The sequence below is a fragment of the Phaenicophaeus curvirostris genome, chromosome 4, assembly GCF_032191515.1.
Source record: "Phaenicophaeus curvirostris isolate KB17595 chromosome 4, BPBGC_Pcur_1.0, whole genome shotgun sequence".
NCBI classification, from domain to species: domain Eukaryota; kingdom Metazoa; phylum Chordata; class Aves; order Cuculiformes; family Cuculidae; genus Phaenicophaeus; species Phaenicophaeus curvirostris.
Genome location: NC_091395.1, coordinates 54,062,367 through 54,085,506, shown reverse-complemented (window position 1 = coordinate 54,085,506; position 23,140 = coordinate 54,062,367). Strand labels below are relative to the sequence as shown.

General features: G+C 38.0%; 1 protein-coding gene across 1 annotated transcript in view; it reads right to left on the bottom strand.

The window, feature by feature from the left end:
- The window catches only part of RFC1 (replication factor C subunit 1), a 37,998-nt gene extending 15,598 nt beyond the window's left edge, over window positions 1-22,400 (bottom strand). The window contains exons 1-9 of the mRNA XM_069856179.1: window positions 22,302-22,400; window positions 16,077-16,205; window positions 14,344-14,419; window positions 12,395-12,514; window positions 3,163-3,395; window positions 2,354-2,428; window positions 1,418-1,495; window positions 670-757; window positions 275-576 (exon numbers count right to left, since the gene is read on the bottom strand). Coding sequence (XP_069712280.1) covers window positions 275-576; window positions 670-757; window positions 1,418-1,495; window positions 2,354-2,428; window positions 3,163-3,395; window positions 12,395-12,514; window positions 14,344-14,419; window positions 16,077-16,205; window positions 22,302-22,304 — 1,104 coding nt within the window. The 5' untranslated portion in view covers window positions 22,305-22,400. The remainder of the gene's footprint in view (window positions 1-274; window positions 577-669; window positions 758-1,417; window positions 1,496-2,353; window positions 2,429-3,162; window positions 3,396-12,394; window positions 12,515-14,343; window positions 14,420-16,076; window positions 16,206-22,301) is intronic.
- Between the last annotated feature and the right edge of the window lie 740 nt (window positions 22,401-23,140).

Here is a 23,140-nt window from a genome sequence, read left to right as displayed (position 1 = left end):
GCACTGAACTGATTTTGCTATGTGCATGCATATCTTAATAAGCATCAAAGAAGCCTCAGTTCCTTCATGCATTTAATTTACAGTTCTCCACCTATTTTTTTTCCTATATTTTTATAATTGCTAGGAACTTAAAGCCTTATCAGAATTCAAAGCCTTAAGAATTGCCCAGAAGATTCAAAGTACCAAGTTACAACAGTGACACATAAACAATAAGTGAAAACTGTTTTCCTGCAAACTCCACCAAGCCAACTAAATTAATTTTGATAGCTCCTACCTCAGACTTCTTGGGAGAAATTTTCTCTTTCTTTGGTGTTGACTTCTCTTCTTTCCCTGAAGCATTTTTCTGTTTTGATACCAAACTTTGAGCACCTCTTTCCTTTTCAGCAATCTCTTCTTTTTGTTTCAGAGCGACAAGCTTAGAGCTAGGCTTCAAAGGCAAGGTCTTATCCGTCAGCTCTCTTGCCGTTTTACTATCAGATGATTTTGGTGATAAACGAGACCCTTTTGAGTGTTCAGATTTAGTCTGCTGCTTTGCAGTGTTACTCTTTGCTTCACCTGTTGATTTTGTTGCTTTCACTTGAAAGGAGGCAGAGGGAGGAGAGCACATACGTAAGAATGTATCTTATTAATATCAAATTGGTGAAATGTATTCTATGTTCCATGTCCTACCTCTTTCCGACTGCTTATATATTTCTGTCTCATTAGGACTGCTCTTGATGCTCAACACTGTCTGCTCTCCTCCTGAATCTTTCCGAGCCTAAACAAACAACACCAAAATCAGAGATGCATGTCCTGAGTCACCATTAAGCCCAGATTCCCAAGTTTCCCTACTGTTACGAAGTACAACAGCCACATCTAACAAACCTGATCCCTACCACGAGTCAGAACACAATCTTTATCAAAGGCAGGTATACGAGCAAATTCTGCACACAATCATTCCTTAAATCAAAGGCCAGACAGACTTCCAAGTTTCAGTACATTTTAATCCAAATCAGTTTACTGTACTTACAATACTTGCTCTATTCAAATTAGCAATCCTAAATTCTAATAGCCTTGATTTACAACTCAAAATATTTTACTGTGCCTTACACCACAACCTAGGAGAAGCGGGAAGACTCCCGCTACCAGGGTGTGTTTCAAATTCCAGATTAGAACTAGAACTTAAAGCCCTGTCTCAACAGAAACAGATAGCACAAAGATACAATGATGTCAGCTCTCTTGTTAGGAAGGACACTATTTACTGAGTGAGGAAAACCCAGGAAGAAAGTATGGAAAGCAAGTACGCTATTTTCATGGAAAAATCTTCTTGCTGGTTTTAATGCATTTCTACACAAGTCTCAAAACAAAGCTTAGGTGTTTAAGTAAGACCGCACCCAGCAACGACACTTCTAAAACCGAAGTTTAAAACTAATTCAACCTTTTTCTTTTGTGGCGTTTCATCCAACATGGCCAAAGTTTTAGCAAATTCCTCATCTTCATGCAGCTGTCTCTCCAGCTGAAAGAGAGAAAAAAGGAAAAAATAGATTTTTAGGCTCAAGTCTGACAAGTCTTAGTTCTACTATGATTTTTTAATATTTTATTTACTGTTCAAGACAAAAATTTCATCTAAAAAAAGACAGCATGTAGCTGGAAAAAGTGCATCCTACCAGATACACCTGAAATGAAGTACATTCTTTTGATGATACACACTGACAATGACAGCGTTATTGGCAAGATCAATTCAAATGAAAGACACCACCTTGTTTTTTATGTAACTTTCTAATTGATTAAAGCTACATTCATTACACCTCTGTGGAGGTCAAGGACAAGGCTAACTTCTGTATGCACAATCTATTTATTTCAAATGACACTCAATATTACCACTACATAGGAAATGAATTTACCTCCTCTTGGGAAAATCAGTATGTATGACAGGTTTAACTTTTCCTCATAGCAGCGATTCAAACAGGAAAGTTCAACAAACATACATAAGGGTCATTCACATTTTCCTCAACTATAAGAAAAGTCAGATGGCAAGTGACAATCATGGATGGCAACAGCTTTTATTTTTTCAATCCAGGGAATTGGAGACGGGGGGAGAACAGGACACCACCCAGAAGAAAAATAAACCCATGAGGGAACAGAAAGGGAATTCTCTGCGAAAGGCCAAGTTTTTATAGACACATCAACTGCACAGGTAGAGAAAGTCTGGATAGACAGAAAAGTCAGAAGCTCTATTTATATAACAGAAATAATGCCCATATAAATAAAAGCATGACTAGGTTTTGCACACATATGCGAGAGTTAAGTAGGAGGAAAAATAATTTTGGGTTAAACTGCTCTCGACAGAGCAGCAAATTTATAGAGCTTTTACCTCTGAATCTTCTTCATTCTGCAGTTGCCTAGCAATGGCCTCATCATCTACTGTGCTGTCTCTGCCTTGTGAAGGCTACATTTAAGAAAAAAAAAAAAAGCAACAGTTCAGTTTCCCCAACATAGCATAAATTATAAGTTTATACAGATTCACTGCTTATATTTCTAGAAAAGGACTGGGAAGGAGACATGCAACATTTTATTCCTAGCTCTCCAACCTAAACACTATTAAAATAAGACTGTTTTCAATAGCTTTTACTACTAAAAAAATAAAATCATGCTTTAATATAAGCATCTCGTTTCTTGAAATAGTGCCAAATGTCTCTGAAACTATCACAGTTGGACAGCTTGAAAAAGAAATCCACAACTGACTTGTGTATTTTTCACTTTTTTAATTTCCTCCATACTTTATTTGGTGCTTTGTTATTCCACAAATACATGCACCATAAAGCTTGAGGAAAAAAACTTCCTCCTTCTCCTTCCTGCCCTCCATCCTCAACTATAAGCTATGCCACTAACCTCAGAAAACAAATTAATTTTAAGAAAAGTCACTTGAGAAGACACAGAGAAAATGCTTCTTTCAATTCTGTGCTATCTTTATAAATCACAGAAATGCTACTCTAAAACTGCATTTGAGGACCTGGTGTGCCTGCAAATGTATCATCAGAATTGAACTCACACTTGACTGATTATGAAAAAGTAACACTAAGTAGGACAAGCAGTTAAGTACCTCCTTGTAGTCATAGAGCTGTCCATTTTGACCCATTATCAGGCACTAGAACAGCCTAAAGGAACATCATCAGTACTCACTTCTTTCCTTTTACTTGCTACCAGTTTCTTTTCTGATCGTTGAACACTACTTGTCCCAAAGAAATCAATTGCCGAGGTGGGAGTCTGTTTCACTGGAGATAATTGTTTGCTCTTAGCTCGTGGTTTTACATCTTCCTTTTTCACTGTAATTATTCCTGAACAACCAATGGCTGATGTCCCATTCTCCTTCGGTTTCAGAGAAACTCGTTTATCAACAAAGTCATCTTCTTCATCTAAACATGAAGATTATACTATTACTTCTGATACATGAACTTAAGCTCTTATTATGGAACTGTCAAGAGATTTGGCAGGTTACATAAACTCAGATCCTAAGAAAATATTACAGGTGGTTAGAAGTTATTTGGAAAAAAAGCCTGAGTTGTGCAACACATAATATTTAACATCTTTAATAGCATAGCTCAAGTCTGAATAGATTGAGTACTGAAATAAAGGCACACAAAATTTGTTACTTGTGTTCATTGTTTACCTCTAATTTAGAGAGCTTTGCAAAGAGTGCCTTCCATTCTTACATAGGGAAGATAAGCAGAAAATCTAGGTCACTGCATTCTGAGCCCTCTCTTTAATTAATGCAACATCAAATTGAACAGCACAAGTCTTTCGTCACACATCCAGTGTGAAGTACAAAACTACATTTATTTTATTACTTCATAGTACACATTAACTGACCAGCCCGTGCAGGCTTTGTAGATTTGTATATTCTTAAGAAGCTCTCAATCTTACATTACAAACAAGGGAAAACACTAGAAAATTGTTTTTAGAAGAAGTTGCTTGAATAAGCGTATCAGCTATTTGTAAAGAACTGCTCATAGTGTATGAATGTTTAGTAGGAATTCTTCAATGCCATTTTTTTTTTTACTTTTTTACTGAGAGATACTATGAGCTATTCTATATCCTCTACCCTTGTGCACTTAAACACAATCTCTTTCCAGTAGAGTCAAAATCATCTCAAAGAAATGCAGCCATTCCACAGAACACAGAAATCAGACAAGAGGTCAGCATACAAAACAGATTTTTCAACTTAAAAAAAAAAGGAAGAAAAAGGCACACACAGACTCATTAAGAATTAGCCTACAAACACTAAAAAACCCTCAAGTCTTTCGGTTTAGGACTCTCCTGTAATAGCCAGGACATGGCCTTCCCAGCAATGAAAAAGAGAAAAAGGGTTCGATTGCCATAACTATTCTGTACCCAAACTCTTCATCTAGTCATTCAAACAACAAAAAAGACTACCAAGACTTCAAAGAGTAGTGTCATGTCCTGAAGTTTTACTGACAGTTATACAAATGAAATTCTATTACTGAAGCATATAAAAACTTACAGACACCACTGCCAAATGATTAGATTAATATGACAGCACAGAAACAGTCACCAGACAAACTTCTTGATAAGTGATAAAAGCATATTTTGTGAAATCTTCTAAAAACTTAAGTGTGCAAGGGCTAAGAAGCAAACTGCAACAAAATCCCCAAAATGAACATTAAGCACAGAAAGAATAAAATGCAAAGACTTGAGAGGAACAGAAACGGAGGGAGCCTCATTTGCATGCCTCTAACCAAAGTCTGGTTTCACTTTTTTTCAAAGTGGAGATGTTTCAGACACCCCCTCAACATATCATAAACACAATGTTCTAAGCATCTGCTTTACAGCTGCGCTTAAACTGACTGTTTATCGTAAGAATACGTTCATTTTCTAGTCGTCTCTAATTTAAGCCCTCGTATTTCTTTTCGTACAAAGATTTGTTTTCTTAGCAACTTCCTTAAGTCTACATGACATCCTACATCTGTCACCTATGATTCTGGTTATATACTAGACACAGGGAAGCAATTCTTTTTTCACCTTTTCTCAACAGATGGTAGCAGACATCAGCTGGAACTTTCTGCTACTGAACACTTCCTATGCAGAATACAAGTACAAAGTGGGATCCTGACTATTGCTGGGAGACAAAATTCAAAGAGAAAAAAAAAATAAAACAAAGATACATCTGTAAAGGGGGACAAGTGGTTCAGAAGTTAAATCTAGAAAGCCTAAAGATAAAAAATTGTCTGTGGAAAAAGAGGCATTTTAGACAATTCAATTCACAAAGTAACATATGGAAGAGAAAATTCAAGCCCAGGTCCTTCGGTTGACAGCCCCAGGTTTTACCAGAAAGCTAAAAGCTTTACTATTGTCAACATGACTTACCTTCCCTAGGCAGCAGTAAATCTCTTACTGTCATTTAGTTCATTTTAACAACATATTACTTATCTGGGAGATTTGGACACTAGATACTGTAGGCTCCTAATTTACAGTAGTCTGAACAGGAGACTTGCTTATCTCAACCTTAGTTTCAGAAATAATTTTGCTTCTTTTAACTTTTCCAGTTTAAGAAGAAAACACATTTGCAAGAGTAAAATGCACTTATTACTAGAAACCAACAGTTAACGTGGACGCAATTGCATTTATTTGTCTTAGCAAGAGGATATAAATCCTCCTCTGCCTCCTACTTCCACCTTTTCTTAAGCTAAGGATTGCTCCATGCTAGAAAAAATTCTGTACTCAACACCACTGTTATCAGATCTGCATTCAATATTGACTTTTTTTTCCATTATTCACTCATAGCCATTTAAATAAGCAAAACAACAGGATATGGCTTTCTCTTAAGTAGAAAGAAGAGTAAATATAATTACGTTTTAATTAAAAAGGATGTGGATTTGAGTCATTTATTATGTTAGCATTAAGTATTACCAATAATTAGAGCACTGCTTTAGCTATGTCCTTCCTAGAAACAACAGGATTAGAAGAATTTATTGACTGCAAGCGGTGGCTGAAGAAGGACAAGAGACTCCCAGCATGGATGAATTGGATGGTTGTCTATACATGTAAATAAAGAAAAGGCAGAATGAGAACATGAAAGAGGTCGCTGGAAAACAAAACCACCCTGATTTTATTAAATAGGTTTTCAAAGGATGCTTTAAAGGGAGAGACACGGGCTACAGTTTCATCCCAGGTTCAGGAAATTAGTAAGCACATCAAGAGTTTGCCTGATCTCCAGGCTCTCCCCTTACTTCAAGTACTTAAGAACTTCAACTTTTACAGTAAAACTTTAATGCTTCTTCCTTGAAACAAACTGTTCCCACAAGCCTACTGCCACAGAAGGGGACAGCACAGCTAATCAGCTGTACACTTCCACTTTCTTTACAAGCATGAAGGTGATTTCATTTACAATTTTGAAAGTATCAAGAGAACCCTGGCATTTCTGCTGGACTACTCAGGTCCAAGTTCTCAACACATGACCTCTAAAAGCAAAGGGGCATTCTCCCTCACGCAAGCAAGCGTGAGGAAAACTTGTGGGGAAACAGAAGTTACAATTCAGGTTTCAGCTTATAAAAAATGTAGATTCATTGCATTCTTACAGTAATTGCTAAGAATAGTTAAGATAGCCTTACCTGTGGGCAAGGATTTCACAAAGTATGAAACAGGAATCAGTTTTATCGACTAGATTACTTTTATGTTGCAAAAATCTTTGTATAGAGGAACAAGACCCTTCAGACAAGACCATGTATTCTAGTTGAGCTTTCTGGAAATTAAGCAGTTGTGACAAAGAGAAAGCTAATCATGTGATTACTGAAACAGACATGACAGGCAGAAGGTTGCTTTTAATTACATGGGATACAAACACTACAGGTGAAGCAGGGACCTATTAGGCCAGGAAACATACACGAACAAACTTCCCTAGCAACAAACAACAGCTGCTAAATCCTAGGGGGCTTCAAGAACTATTCCAGGACATTAAGCACATCTGGCTTTCCTTATACATACTGTTCTAGCCATAGCACAACCAGGTTAATAAATTATTGCCTGCAGTCTACTTGTAACTGTTGGTTACTCCTCTTGCTCTTTCCTATCCTCACCCTTTCTCAACAAGGCTTTCACCTGCTGATTGCAGAGCAACATCTGCGGTTGCTCTCTTATCAAGCTCTAACAAAATCAGCTTAGCTGTTTTAAACATTTGTTTAAATTCAGAAAATTTTAAAAAGGCTCAGGTTCAGGAATGATCTTAGCCAACTTAAAAAGGAAGCAGGCTATTGTCAGAAGAGACAATGGTGACAAGCAGCATAGGACAGATCCTCAGATAGCCTTCACAATAACATTTTATTCACCTTCATGTATTATTGCTGTACTGTTGAGTTCCTTGTCAGTATAGAATATAATTCCCTTGGTCCTATTCTTTTTAGAATGTAAAATCTTTAAGGCAGAGACAACTTCTTACTATATTGTTATAAAATCAACTCCAAATATAGGCACGGCATGTACAAGTTACAAATAACTTGTACTTATTATGATAAATGTATGTTATTGGTGTGGTTAGGCTATTACATAAGGATTTCTATACGGAACTAAAGGATTATATCCTATCCAGAAGTCATTAAATCTGCAATACTCATCTATAGTTACAACATTCTGAACATTTTTCAGTTTCACTGAAATCACATCTTCACAATTGCTTAAAATAGTTCCTGTCCTACAGAAGTTTCAGTCCAGAGCAACAGGTAGTGCTGCCCCAGCTGAAGTTGAGAGTGGATAAAACAGCATTTGTATGAAATATAAAAAAAAAAAAAAAAAAATCACAGAAAATTAACACAGGAAAGTAAGAAACAGGAAAGTAAGAACCAGGAAACTTCACTTGTCCAGTCTTATCATTCAAATGCAATATAGTGAATGGTTAAAATAACTTATGGTATTTTTATAGTCATTCATGAAGTACTGAAAAAAAAAATTAAATGGAGAAGCTCAACAGCAAACAGTGTGAGCCACAAGAACTTTTGAAAATCTACTTCTTAATCTTTCGGAAAAAAAAAACTCTATATGTGTAAAAATTTGCCATCCATTTTCACATGCGCTATGAAAATAATTAAAAACCTGCAAGAAAACTGTAAAAAAAAAAAACCTCCTACATCTCAAAAATTCAACTATTGAAAAATTATAAAGCAAGTTAACATTATAAGTGTACCACATATTTCTTATGCCAGTTAAAAAAGTAAAGTTACTGTGAACTCTGAACCATAACTGGTATAAGGGAAAAAAAAAAAACAAAAAACAAAACAGAAAGCTACCTGCAAGTACATTTCTTGTATCCAACCCACTGACGATAACAGTGTATGAATTACTGATGTAGTAAAGAAAGATGTGCTGCTCTTTTTCAATGCCATTGCAACTTTGTAAACAAAAATAACCTGCACGAGTCAGTATTTTTGTAAAGTTTTTCTCCAGACATTACTAAGAGCTACCCCTGTGTTATGACCTTAAGTCATACTTTAAAAACGTGCTGTCTTATATAGAACACACAGCACAGAAGAAACAAGATACATTTGCACTTATAGGACTAACAACATTAAAATCTGGTTAAGTATAAAAAAAGTAATCTACTTAATCCTCATCTGGGTTCACAAATCATGCTGGAGATAGAAAGGAAAACAGACATTAATTGATTGAAAAGAAAAAGGTTGTTTACACTACAATTCCCACGGTACTACTCTAAACGCTCTCCTTTTGAGATCTGTTTCTACTTCCCTGAACTATCTACAGTGTTGTGACAATTAACATCACCTTGCTCTGATGTGCACATAAACATCCAGCAAAACAAGCCTCCTGTGTTTCAGCTGCTTGATGGCAAAAGGAGCTAAACAAATTATCAGTGTGATCAAAACGAAGTCAGGGCTCAGTTGTAAAACAACATAGATGCACAACACCCATGAGGCATTCCACACTTAAGATGCACAATTAAGTTCCATGAAATGCAAAATGTAAACACTCACGGTACTTAAATATATTTACAATGTGTGCATATTTCTCTGTATTTCTGTACTAAAAGAAAAAAAACAGCTTGCATATGTACAATTGCTGCTAGAATGCTACGATCTGATTGCCATCACTGAAAACTGGTGGAGTGAAACCCATGACTGGAGTGTGGCTATCAATGGCTACAGGCTGTTCAGAAGGGACAGATCGGGAAGGAGGGGTGGAGGCGTTGCCCACTGTATCACAAAATGGATAGAGTGTGAAGAACGGTCTTTGAAGAGTAGCCATGAACAGGTTGAAATCATGTGGGTCAGAATTAAAAGACCAAGGCAGCAAAAGGAACCTTGTGGCTGGTGTATACTACAGGCCACCTGATCAAGGAGAGCCTGTGGATGAAGCCTTCTTCCTCCAGCTTCACACTCGCAAGCTCTCATCCTACTGGGGGACTTCAACCGCCCTGACATATGCTGGAAAATTAGCAGGGCAAGCTGTAGGAAATCCAGGAGACTCCTAGAGTGCATTGAAGATAATTTCTTAACCCAGCCAACAGACACCCCGACTCGAGGGGATGCAATACTGGACCTGATGATCACCAAGACAAGTGAGCTGCTCATCAGCAACATTAAGATCGGAGGCAGCCTGGGCTGCAGTGATCATGCACTGGTGGAGTTCAAGGTCCTGAGGGATACAAGACAGGCAAGAAGTATAGTCAGGACCCTAAATTTCAAGGTTCAACTACATACTCTCAACTGACTTTCCATAAAACACTTCAGAGGAAAGCTGGCACATATGCTACCATTTACCACCTTCATGCATTTTCACACAAGTGTAGCAATTTCCGTAAGTATACACAGTGCTAGGATTGCCCAGGAAGGAACAGTGATAACTTTATTCCCCTATGAAATGTTTCAGTACAAGACGTGTACTCACTAATAACATGCTGCTCATTTGAGCCAATGTTTGGATGTGGGGACCTTTTTTGGCCATTGGTACTAGTATTTAACAGATTTTTTTCCTGTGAGTGAGTTTATTTTCCCATGCCCTAATAGTCTCGATATTAAAGAGCCTATATTCAGCAAGCGCATTCACAAGCTTTTTGTCTTGTTCTATCTTCTAAGCTCTCAAGGAACAGTTTTCCCATCACCTACAGTCCAACTCTATTTCTAGCTTTATAAATAAGACAGCCTACCACTAGAAAATGGCTTCTGTTTTTTAAGGTTATACGTTGCAATATTCAAGTGATCAAAGTGCTACATATGCATGATTACCTCTACAACATGCGTGTGAAAGATTATTTATTCACTAGAAGTAAAGTCACAATTCCTGCCAAATAACCACTTGTGATGAAACCAGATGAGGTTCAACACATCATAATACCAGGTCATCTTCTACAAACAAAGCTTCAGGTTGCATACTTCATTAAACAATCAAAGTATTATTTTAAGAAGTACAACAAACATTTTGATTTTTTTTCCCAGTCCAAGACTGTTCCATCAACTAAAAAAGACTTCTTTCCCCTCGTTATCTTCTAGAATAACTTCACTTCAGCCATCAGTAAACTAAATATTTAAATTTGTTTCAATAATAAAGTATTTCTTACAGAATTACAAAGAGCAACTATTCTTGCTTTTTTTCTTTGCCTTTTTTTAAAAAAAGTCACTTCACAAGCTAATAAAAATGAAAAAAAACCTCATCAATCCACCCTCATACAAACCAAAAAGTTAATTCCCCCAGCATTTTTCAAGAAATTTGTATCCTACATAGTTATACAGAAAAGCCGAATAGAAATTCTAGCAACAAGAAAGTTTCAAACAAAACTGAAAGATGGGTTGAGGCAACCAACTGACTACCTGATGTCAAAAGACCCTTTCAAACACATTGCTATTGACAGAGCCCTTGAGAATTAGGCTGACTTCTGAGCAACTCCAACAAGCATGTTCTTAAGTTTCCAGCTGTGTAACACTTAAAACTAGAAAAGGACAAATGCCTACAAATTTCATTTGGATATTCTTCTATTTCTATATTCCTATTCTTTTAAACCAGGTTTATCTCAAGCCAACAGCTGCATCAATACCATTAAAACACACTCAGCTTGACAGCTCCATTAAGCCAAAGAAACAATTTATACAGATTAAATATAAACAAAATTCAAGGATTAAGTCTCAAGCATTGTTTCAGTCATAGACTTTCAGGTCAACCTTGCGTGTATTTAAGACTCTTCTGATAAGAGTAACCTTGAGCTGTGGTTTTCAGGGATTTCACTGTTAACCTTGACCAGTGTTCCCACGGTATCCCTATGCAGAAAAACTCAATTACACCACCCTGAATTGCATAACGAAACTAAATATGTACTGTGTATTCCCCAAGAATGTCATTACTTATCTGCTCTGGAATCAATGATACTGAGGATCCTTTTAAATTAAGGAATAATCGTTGGCAAAACAGTCAAAGGAAACGAAGTTTTCAGCAAAAGTAGAAACAAGACCAATAAGTTGTTCAGGATACTTTGGAAAATTGTGCCATTTGAAAACATGACAGTGTAGCTGAATGCCTGGTCAGATATCTAGGTCAAATAAAATAAATACAATCCATCTTAGAGTGATTCTGAAAAGAGCCTGAATAGGAAGAAGGTATAGGAAAAGGTCAGCTGAGCCATAATTTTAACTGCACCAAACAAACAAATTAACACAAAAAACTCTTTGAACTGACTGAATTTGTCCATATCTGTTCAGTTAAATGGTACTTATGGCTTGAGTTAAGATTGTGGGTTTAGTATAACTATACAGCTTCTAAAGAGGAGACTAAATCTAAACAAAACTCTGCTGAGAACTTAGCTGCTAATCACTGTCACATGTTTTTCAGAAGGCTATAGGAGACCCAGAAACCATCACTCAATTTCTCCAATATCAAAAAAATAGCTCCAGAACTCTGAAGCTGAAATCCAAGAGCGAGAAGTTAAAAAACGTGTAATAGGTAAGAAACAAGAACTTTTGCAGTCACTGACGTATGAGGCAGAGATTAAGGACATGGAAAGTCACACATCAGGTAAAATAAAAATCCAGGTTTTCAAATGTATTTATGGTAACCAAAAATCTTTCACAAATTACGCTAGTGAGCATTTTAACAATATTAAAAATACTTCCTTTACTCCTTCCCCTAAATCTATGGAATACTCTTAGGCAGGGAAGGGATAGCTCATGAAATTCATGCCTATTTAAATCAACCTAAGCCACTACTCAGCATCACCTCAGTTATTACCTAACTCCTGACTTTCCAATACTTAAAGCTAAACTTCTGAAGTGCTTTCGGTTAGCTTAAGGAGAACATAATTTCCTTCTTCGATATTAGGCTTTACAGTCACATTTAAGAGTATATCAGTCTGACAATCCATCCCACTATAGCTGAACATATAATGATGTATTTCTTCCATTACCTGTCTCTGAAATATAAACAACAGGATCCTGCTTCAGAACTTTACCAAGTTTTGAAGTAGCTGCTTTTTTCTCAGGCGTCTTCTTGGATTTTTTCACAGACTGCACCTCCTCTTCTGAATCTGTAGTTTGATCACAACATAAATGTAATTTCCTCAATATACATATAGGTTTTAAGCAATAGAATGTGTTACAACACAAGTTAACAGGGGTTCACACATATTGAACTGAGTGACAAAGATAGCGTATGGAAGGTCAGAGCACAGCTTCGTTTTGCACCATCAGCTAACAGCCCAGCCATCATTCATTCCAGCATCTAATAGGAAATTTTGGTCAGAACTCAGTCTAGACAGTAGGTTTTATATATGTAAATTTACATGGTATTATATTATGCTGGTGTATTCCACAACACCTATTCCAAAAGCTAATAGGCTAAAATAGATCACTCAAGTTATACTCCAATTTTTCAGAATGCTGGTAGACTGCAAGTCACTTCACCTCCGTATCCCAAAAGCTGTCAGGATGACAAGCACACCCTGCTGTGGATTATGTATCCTAACATCCAAATAAGTATGTCGAACAAACTGAAGAAGCTGAGGCAACTAACAAGCGTAATAGAGGACTATGCTTCAAAACCTACTTTTTTTCCATCATAAACACTAATATATAGTCGAATTGCAAAAAAATTACTTCAGTCCTGTCTCCCCCTCAAAAAAACCCCAAACAGAAACACTTTTCTATTTTCAAGAACTTGGAGCGCTAATTCTCTTTTCCTCTCCTAGTACAAACGGGCTAGAATTTGCACAGTCTCCAGACAACATCAGCAGTTGAGTTATCTATTAGTTTTGTGCTCCAACTTTTAATGCAGAAATATTTCTACTGCTATTCCTCAGAGATAAACAGGACCTGTTTACAAAACAGTCTAACTCAAGATTTGAACACATATTTCCACATACAACAGCATTATTCTGACAGATGTTCATGTGATCATTTTTCTTCTACAAGAGAAGCATTTTACTATTGTTAGGAAGATCGCTTCTAAAAATTCAAGTTGAAGTCTTTAGTAAGAGTCAAAAACCGTAGGAACTCCTGCAATTTCTTCTACATTTTCACAACAACTATTCAAGGTTCAAAAACCAACCAAAGAGGGTTTAAATGACCTAACAGCTCAAAGATTAAACTAGAAATTTCAAGCTTTGAAATTAAACTAACAACAGGCAAGGGTTTGGGTTTTTTTTGTTTGGGGACAAGGGGCACTTTTTGTTGTTTAGGTTTGTTGGATGTTTTCTTAAGATATAAGTGCTATAAAATGGGTTTCCTTTATAACAATATTTCAAATAATGTTTTCAGAATGTCACAGCAGTGCTTTAAATTATATTCTGCGTCTCATATTTTAAACTTAAAACTATGGGATGAACATTAACCAGATTTTTTTTTGAGTACACAAAGACACGTACGGGAACACAAGTCTGTCTTTTAAAACAATGTCCTGTATGACGTTCACGCAACAGACAGAAATGTGAAATTACAGTATACGTATGATCTGTCTCCTGTACCCAGTATAAGATGTTATTTATCTGAACCAGAACAGGAAACCTAAAACACCCCACAGTTTATATACATTTTCCTAACCAAAAAAAAATTCTGGAACTTTGATAGAATTTACTATCTGAACTATTTTTTGGGGAGGTTGGGTTTTTTAAATGGATATTTTGTTAAAAGTTACTCTGCACTGCATGTTAAATGCATGGCACACACTGCACTCCTATTATAAAATACATTTAGCTGTCCAACATAATTACAGTGAAAAAAGTTTTAATTGCATTTACTTAAAAAAAAAAAACCCACACACCAACCAAAGCTTTCTTTCAGATGCACCATTTAACTAATTGCCTTTGAATGCTGATGCAAAAGATATAAAGTAGCATTCAGAAACAACCACTAACACTACCTGAATCGTAGATTATTCTTCTTTTCTTGTTTGTCCGCTTTAGCTTGGAATCATCTTCACTAGGTGAATTATTCACCTAAAGGTAACAGTCCATTAGTTCAACCAACAAACAAGTCCTTGCAGCTTTTACTCAGTCATACATTCAAATTTGTGAGTTTCAAAAAAATTCTAACATTTCATTTATGAACAGTCTTGTGCTAACTCATGGGCGTGAGAGTGAAAGGCACAGGGCAGAGGAAATAAGGAAGAAACTACAACAGCAAAACTAAATGTATTCTAAGCAAGCCATAGATTATTACGTTGAGAATAAATACTCAAGTTTAACACCAATTCAAGTAAATGAAACATATTTTTGACCACTTCCAACTTTTAATCCAAAAAAAGAAAGAGCACGGCCCCACCAGAAGTAGGTTCTACAGTTCAGTAAGTCACTTACACAGAACTCAGCTTTCACTTTTGGTTCCATTCTGCCCGTGGCTTTGCTGTAACCACTAGAATTGGCCACAACTCAGTAAAATACAGCAAACTTAAAAAGGAAGAAAGTACGCACAACAACTGAAGCTAAACTGATTTCCTATTCAGCTTCTCCTCTTGCCTATTAAGCAGTGCAACTACCACAAGAGATTGCACCACTGGTCACAGCTGACAAACACACTTCATCCAGCAGCAGCTGGTAATAAACTGTCCCAAGGATAATTGTTTTCAGCTTTGTTTTTTCTAAGACATTGACAAGTCTTAAGTATTTAGAAAAATCACTAGCTGCACAGGTAGGAAGTTTCCTGGGCCTACCAAACTACCAACTGTGCTTCTAAAAATATAACTCTAGATAAACCATCACTACACATGTTTTATAATCCACATTCAATTCTGCTCTGAAACCTGTTAAATCCTTGATATATTCGGAGAACTGCATGACATAAGCTAACTGCTGTGTCTTTCAGTTCTACTGAATGATCTTTATTTTCACATAGAAAAAATGAAATTATACAGTATAAATATTCTTTAAGTAATATATTACTTGATTGTGATGCTTCATATTAAACATTCAATTCTATTAGAAATTCTTCCATTCTCCAAGTGATTTTAAAGCCCTCTTTAACCTCTCCTTTCTTTTTTATATAGTTCAGATGACCAACATGTAAAGTATTCCAAGACTAGAAGCCAGTCTATTTTGAACCTACTAATTTGAAGAATTCTGTCTTTGCAACAGGTTTACTTAAGTGATTGCATCCAAGTAAAAAAATCTTACTACTTCCTCTGCAGGTGTTAAAACACCCATTTAAAAAAAAACAACCAGTCAAGACAGCACCTACACCACAGACTTTTACCTCACTTGAAAGCATAACACCTTCGTGATATGCCTACATCTGCTGTGCACAAGCCTCAACCTTAACTAAATTAAAAATTAAATAAGCAGAATTTAGAGAACTGTGGGCTAGAGCTAAAACAGCTCCAAATACATTGGATTGCTCCTACATCAGCAGCTAACCACAATAACTTCCACCTGCCTCTAGCATGCCCTGAAACACAACTCTTTTAAAAGTCAGCAATTCTCCACCTACTTCACTGCTACAAGTTAATATTAAGTGGTAGTTTCCTGCCGTGCCTATACTAACAACCAACATACCATCTCGGTTTTGAGTATATCTGAACTAGGATTAAAAAATGCTACACACAAACAATTCTATACCAGGGAAACCAAGCACTTCATAAATAAGAAAAGTAAAACTAACCTTAGTTTCTTTTTCCCTTTTCTTCCCACTTGAGGGTCCTTCACCATTTTTAATTTTTTCACTCTTTGTCACAGTCTCACACACTTGTCGCTTTCCAGAAGGCACCACGCCAAAGAATTTCCGGATATCCTAGTAAAAGGAAAAAGAAAATTATATTTTTTTTACATACAGGCAGCTCTTAGAAGTTTCATGCTACAAAACAGCAATGCACTGAAGTTACTTTCTCAACAGCTTTTTGTTGACATTTGCTGATCTTGAAATTTAGTTTGTAATTAAGGAAACAAAGCCCAGCTAGTTAAACATAGCTGCTCAGACACCACACCCCCTTTTCCTTTTCTTTGAATCATCAAAAAAAGTTAATTTCACCTTCACTAATACAGCTTCAAAACAAACTTCCACTAACAAAGAAATACAGTGACTTAAGACGGATGTATGATTAAAATTCCTTTTTATTTTTTTCCAATTAATTATCACAAACCTAGCCCAAAGCATTTCTATAGTCACAATGATCAGCTCAGCTATAAAGTAGTGTCCAACATAGAAAGACAGAAAAGCACCAAGAGTTCAAAAACAGTTAAGTAGTGGGACACAGTACATCCTCCACCTTCTCATAAATTTAGGACAGCAACTCTCATCTCACTAAAAAAACTACTCAGCAAGAAACAGATCAAACAGAGAAAAAAACTTAATACAAAGAGCTCCTAAAGGTCTATTTAGCAATTTTATTTCGTTATTTGAGCACAATACAACCATCAAAAGCCTTCTAAGCATGTAAAATCAGCAGCTAAAGCTTCTATTTAAGAAAAAGCAATATTGTATGCACAACCCAAATCCGACTTTTGTTAAAAACACTATTTCATTTTTATTAAAAAGAAATTGAAAAATCATGTACCTGCTTGGTATCACTGCCTCCAGGAGTAGCAGCCATTTTTAGAGAAAGAAAGTACCTCATATGACCCAAATATATGGCTGGTAAAAGGTGTGGCTCAGGACTACATTCTAACCAGCTGTTAGCTATTCCCCATCATAGCGTTCATCTGGGAAGTTTTTGATTAAAGGGAACTACAAGTACATTCTTAAGGAATCTCTATAAAAGTCTGATTGATGGGAAGGGGTGTTTCAGGCTCATTTCTCTTACTCATCAGTTCCCTGATCGTTTGGGTTATCAGAGCCTACAGGGCTTAAAATTAATGGAATATGTAATTTAAAAGCATATACAAAATATGAGATACGTATAGATTTGTTTAGCACGCTTAGCCTAAAACATTTTTCTGGAATCAGACACGTTGCTTCCTGTAAAAAAATCAGATTGTGTTTTACCTGCCTGTAATAAAATGGATTCAGGAAACAGACAATGCTAGGCTGGGAAGCGTTCTTCCCCAGTGAAACTTCACACATTTCCATCTATGGAATTTATGCCTTGAGGCATATATTTCCAACACTCGGCTCTTCTACATGTAATCCTACAATATAGATGCAGTACTCTACAAGCTCTGAAACTTTGACTGCTGATTCCTACAGCTAACAGGTTTGAAGAAAGCATCTATTTTTAAGTTTCAAAGTAGATTTGTGGACTCAATCACTCAATTATTATTACTGAATTCTTTTTAGGCTTAAGGTAACATAGGCACAGAAAAATTGAATCTCAAATCTTTTATGTAGTAAGATAATTTAAATATTTACTACAACACTGCAAAATAAAGTTACTTTCATTTTTTTATAATTGTTACTTCTAGACTTAAAATATTTGAATAATTAATTTTAGACCAATAGCAATACCATACATTCTAGTATTTTAATTAAAAACAACTAGTAACTGAGTTGCTCTGCAAACACTATATGCAATAATGGGGTTTTTTTTCATAGATTTATACAAGGAAATACCAGCAGATCCTGGCTTACAAAATGCAGACGTAATAAAAGAAAGTATGAAATTGACATGTCTGTCCCAGCTTCTTCCACTACTTCAATATCACAGTTCCTGAACTGCTAAGGTCCAAACTATAACATGTAAATTATTATTTTCTGCCTCATCAGTTCTTATGAGATACCAAGTTAACTCTTCACGAATACCTTTAATTCGCAAAATTAATGCCATAGCTATAAGCCCTGCCACATTTAAGGTGCTACAGAGGGCCTACACTGCCACTTCAAACTATTAAAAAACATATCTAATCAGGGCCAACTTTACAAGCTACTTTCCCACAAATTACCTCTTCAACACCTAAAAGAAATGGGTGATAGACAACTGCTACTATCTTTTCTAACACAGGTAGTATTTCGTTGGATTAACAGGTCAAATGAGAATAAACTTTTTTGTTGGTTTTATTTATTCAAAGCACCTTCTACACATTTATAAGAAAGCACCATCCATACATATACTGCTTTTCCTTTGTGAACACTATGGCGATACAGCAGCTACATATTCCAAAATTGCCTCCATATGTCAACACAACTACTTCTATTCTCTTCACACAAACTGCACTTCAGTCCTCAAGAAATGGCAGCTTTTTCCTTTTCTTTCATTGTTATGTTCTTGTGTTAAGGAGCTTTTCAGAAAATACTGTGAATACTAAAGCACAGAAGCCACCTAGAGGTTTCCAAATAAAAGTTTGTATTAGGGTAGTGTATTTTTATTTCCCATAGTGCCTATCTACTTCTGTGTGACTGAACTACACAGCCCTGAGCTCCCAGGGCAAACTGACACGCATGTACAATATTCTTCAGTTTTCAGAGTTAAAAATCCTCCAATGTTCAGCTATTCTGCTCTTCAGAAGAAACTGTAATCTTGTTAGCCACTGCTGGACTGTAACAGATGGTGAATTCATAACTGCTTGGGAGAAAAGTATGCCACAGTGCAACCATAGCTATATTTCAGAGAAGCTTCTATCCAAGAATCACAAGAGACAGATTTTTCGTGCCCTTTATTAAGAGATGCCAGATAAATCTTTAATTTGTTGCATAACTAAGTGCAGAAATGAAGCAACAGAAGTGTCTATCAGGCTGATTCTCACCTGACAAATTTGAGGACTATTCAGAAGATATTTTATAAGCTTAGAGCCAAGGTAGGATCACTTGCCTCCATACTGGGTTCATCTATTTAACATAGTCTGACCGACCATCTGATTAGTTCACCAGGCTGAAAAACTGGATATGCTTACTTTTTATCTGTGCTCATTCAAATGAGGAAAGGCGTATACCAATGTAGCTGGCAAGTTTCCTTCCAGGACGTTCCACCCTAAACCACAGGAGTCATGAGCCTTGTGTGTCCTGGAGATACACTCAACCACCACAGCTCTCCTAGGTGGTCCCCTCGCCCAGAAGGCTAAAATTAAAGAGGCAAGGCTATATTAGTGTGGCTCCCCACAGGTGCTTCAGCAGCAAGACATGTAACTTTGAGCACTTTTGCCTAAGTAAGAGGGGGAATTAAGTAAGAATTTCTGATCGCTTTCACTAAATTATGGGGGTAATCAATGCATAGGATCTGAACAGCCTAAAAATCTGCATTCAGGTGAACTGGCTACTGCTAAGCCATCTTTGTAATTGTATGATTGCAGTAGTGGCTGTGCTGCCTAGTTCTTGCCAGGTTCAAATCCTCCGTCTTATGCAATTATAGAAGACCATAGCAATTAACATGTCAGGTGTCAAGTCTTCTCTTGAAAGATTTGTATCTGTCTTTTACTGAGGAGAATAACAGGAATAGAAACTGAAACCTATTTATTGGGTAGAACAAAGAGCAATAGCTCAAAGAGTTTGTCAGGGTGGTTTTTATGACATTAGTAAACACCCAGCTCAAAAATGTCAGTTACAAAAGCCATAAACGCTCCATACTGGTTTCTCCCTGCATTTCAAAAGTATCCTAAACCAAAGACCAACTATTCCAGATGATAGAATCATCTCCAACTAACCATAAAGGCACAGTATTTTTAGAAGACTAGTGTTTGGTAAGGCAGAATATTCTCCAAAATAACATCATATAATTCAGTTTGCACCTCAAAACATAATACAACAGAAAAGTGGATTTTACCAGCCTACCTTAATGACTGCAACATAAAGTAATGCCCCACATTTCAAGTATTCTGAAGTATGTCCTTGAGGGTCTTGCATGGAAATAATCATTTTTATTTACAGTTGGCCTATTCCAGTGCAAGTTTTGTGCAAATTTCAGCTCTGACATCTGGTGTGTCCAGAAAAATTGCACTAAATGAAAGTGTGTCACTTCAGTGAAACCAATAATACTTACTTGGATAACTGTACTTAATTAATGTTTACTAATATTGATAACTGCAGCACAGATACTATACAGTATTTTCTGAGCAGTATCTGGCCATATGAATGTCTCTCTCGGCTAGAAGGAACTCAATGAGCTCCTATTCCCAGTCATTCCTTCCCTTTGTTAAACCAATACAGCTCTCTGCCTGGAAACTGGGTCAGGTCACTAATCTGGGTTAAAAAAAAATCCCTTCTAAAACAAATCAGTCCATTGTGTAACTCTACACACGTAAGTTCAGCAAAGTTGAGAAGATGCTGCAGATCCAACTTGACCTAGGCTACTTATGTCTGGCACTACATTAAAAAGTCTCTTTGCCAAGTGAATGGTATTGAATTCCAGTACATTTGGGCTGTCACTGCACACGCACACCAGGTTACACAGTTACTAACATCACTGTATTTTTGCCTCTACCTCCACAACTGTAGCTGTGACAGTTTTACAGGCTCTTCAGCACTGAAAAGCGAAGGGGCTGAGGCAACTCAACCTCCCCCCAAAACTATGGTTGTCTTCCTCCCTTCTAGCAAAATCCCAGATGTTGCAAGATGTTTGATGTTTAGGAGGAGACTACATAGAAGGAGAAAGCCTTTGTCCCAGGAAGGTGCAAAAGGAGGAAGCAAGTTTTCCAATAAAATCAGCTTGCCAAAGAGATTCTGGCAGGAAAACAAGAGGCAGACTTGTCCTCCTACATAAATTGAAAATCATCAGCCACTCCCAACAAACTGAGAATATCACAGTTGAATAGTTCTGGGATTCTTAGTGCTGGCAGACCTCTATCCATAATACAAAATAGTCAGATTGTGTTGCCCATCACTGCTATGCGTAAGGTGTAAGATATAAAAAAGGTTAAACTCTATGAAGAGTCCAAAACCAAAGTTGAACCTAGTTGGCTTTGAGTGGCTTTTGTAGCTAAGCCAGTAAAACATCTGTCTGGTGATTCCATCAGAGAAGTAACTTTACATGAGCTAGAGATAAAAGGGAACATCATCTTGTGACGGCCACATCAGCAGGCAGCACTTTGGAAAGCACAGACACAAACATGTATGCATTTGGATTTACAAATCTCTTCACATCCTGAGGGTCGCATCTATCATTATTTACAAACAACTGCCTACTTTTAAGTTCTTTTTTACCCAGTTGGGTTGTTTTTCTGCCAATATGACACACCATCCAATCCGGCAGGCAGAAAACTGCCCTTGTTTTCTCTTACTGAAATTAAAGGAAGAGTTGGCACTTAAGCAGGCTGTGCGTAGAGCAAGGGCCACAAAGATAATCGGAGGACTGGTACACTTCTGCTATAAGGACAGGATGAGAGAGTTGGGCTTGTTCAGCCTGGAGAAGGGAAGGGCCCGAGGAGTGACCTTCCAGCATCTGAAGGGGCCCTATAGGAAAGCTGGGGAAGGACTGTTTGAAAGGGCAGGTAGTGATAGGACAGGGGTGAATGGTTTTCAGTTGGAAGGGGGATGATTTAGATTAGATGTTAGTATGAAATTCTTCACTATGAGAGTGGTGAGGCACTGGCACAGGCTGCCCAGGGAAGCCGTGGCTGCCCCATCCCTGGAAGTATTCGAGGACAGGTGGATGGGGCCTTGGGCAGCCTGATCCGGTGGGAGGTGTTCCTGCCCGTGGCAGGTTGGAACTGGATGATCTTTAAGGCTCCTTCCAACCCAAAGCATCCCGCGATTCTTTCCCTCCGGACCCACCCGCACTTCATGAGGCTGGGCCCGGAGAGGCACTAGCTGCCCCTGCAGGCGCTCCCCCTCAGACCCGCGGGCGTCTCCTCGGCCCGGGGTTCATCTTCCCGGCACGCGCGGGAAGCCGGGCCTCGGCCCCGGCCGGGGGCGGGAAAGGGGGCGAGCGCCTCTCTCGCCTCTCCCCGGCCCCGCAGCCGCTCCCGCCCCACGGCGGCGGCGCCGCCGTCCCTCGTGCGGCAGGAGCCCGGGCCGCTCGCTCACCATGTTGCGGCGCCGCTGTCGCTAGCGGGACGCGTCCGGCTCCATGGCTCCCGCCTTCGCGCCAACCGCCGCGGCAAACGGCGCGCCCCGTGACGTCACAGGCGCGACGGGCGGGACTGGGGGCCGAGCTGGTGAAGGGCGGTGGGGTTGTGGAGCCGTGAGAAGAGAAGGCTGAGGGGAGACTTTACTGCTCTCTACAACTACCTGAAAGGAGGTTGTGGAGAGGAGAGTGCTGGCCTCTTCTCCCAAGTGACAGGGGACAGGACAAGGGGGAATGGCCTCAAGCTCCGCCAGGGGAGGTTTAGGCTGGACATCAGAAAAAAAATTTTCTCAGAAAGGGTTATTGGGCACTGGCAGAGGCTGCCCAGGGAGGTGGTTGAGTCACCATCCCTAGAGGTGTTTAAAAGACAGGTACACAAGGTGCTCAGGGACACAGTTTAGTGGCAGACAGGAATGGTTGGACTCAATGATCCAAGAGGTCTTTTCCAACCTGGTGACTCTATGATTCTCTCAGTTGTCTCTTGTAGAATGAAGACTGCAATGCCCAGTATATGGAAGATTAATCAGGACTAAGATAAAGCATGAAGCTAGTACCAAGCATATTATAAAAAACATTATTTAAAATACCAAGTGTTCTGAACTAGACACACAGGATAACAAATCTTGAATGTGTGAGAAGGCCAGGCTGGGAAAAAAACACCTGGGAATAAGTAGGTCTGACATATGACTTAAAACAGTTACAAGAGTGTGGAATAGACAAAGACAAAAACATCCTGCTGTCTTTGTAATTCGGGAGCCAACAAGCTGTACAAAGATCTGCCTGTACGAGAGAAGCCAAT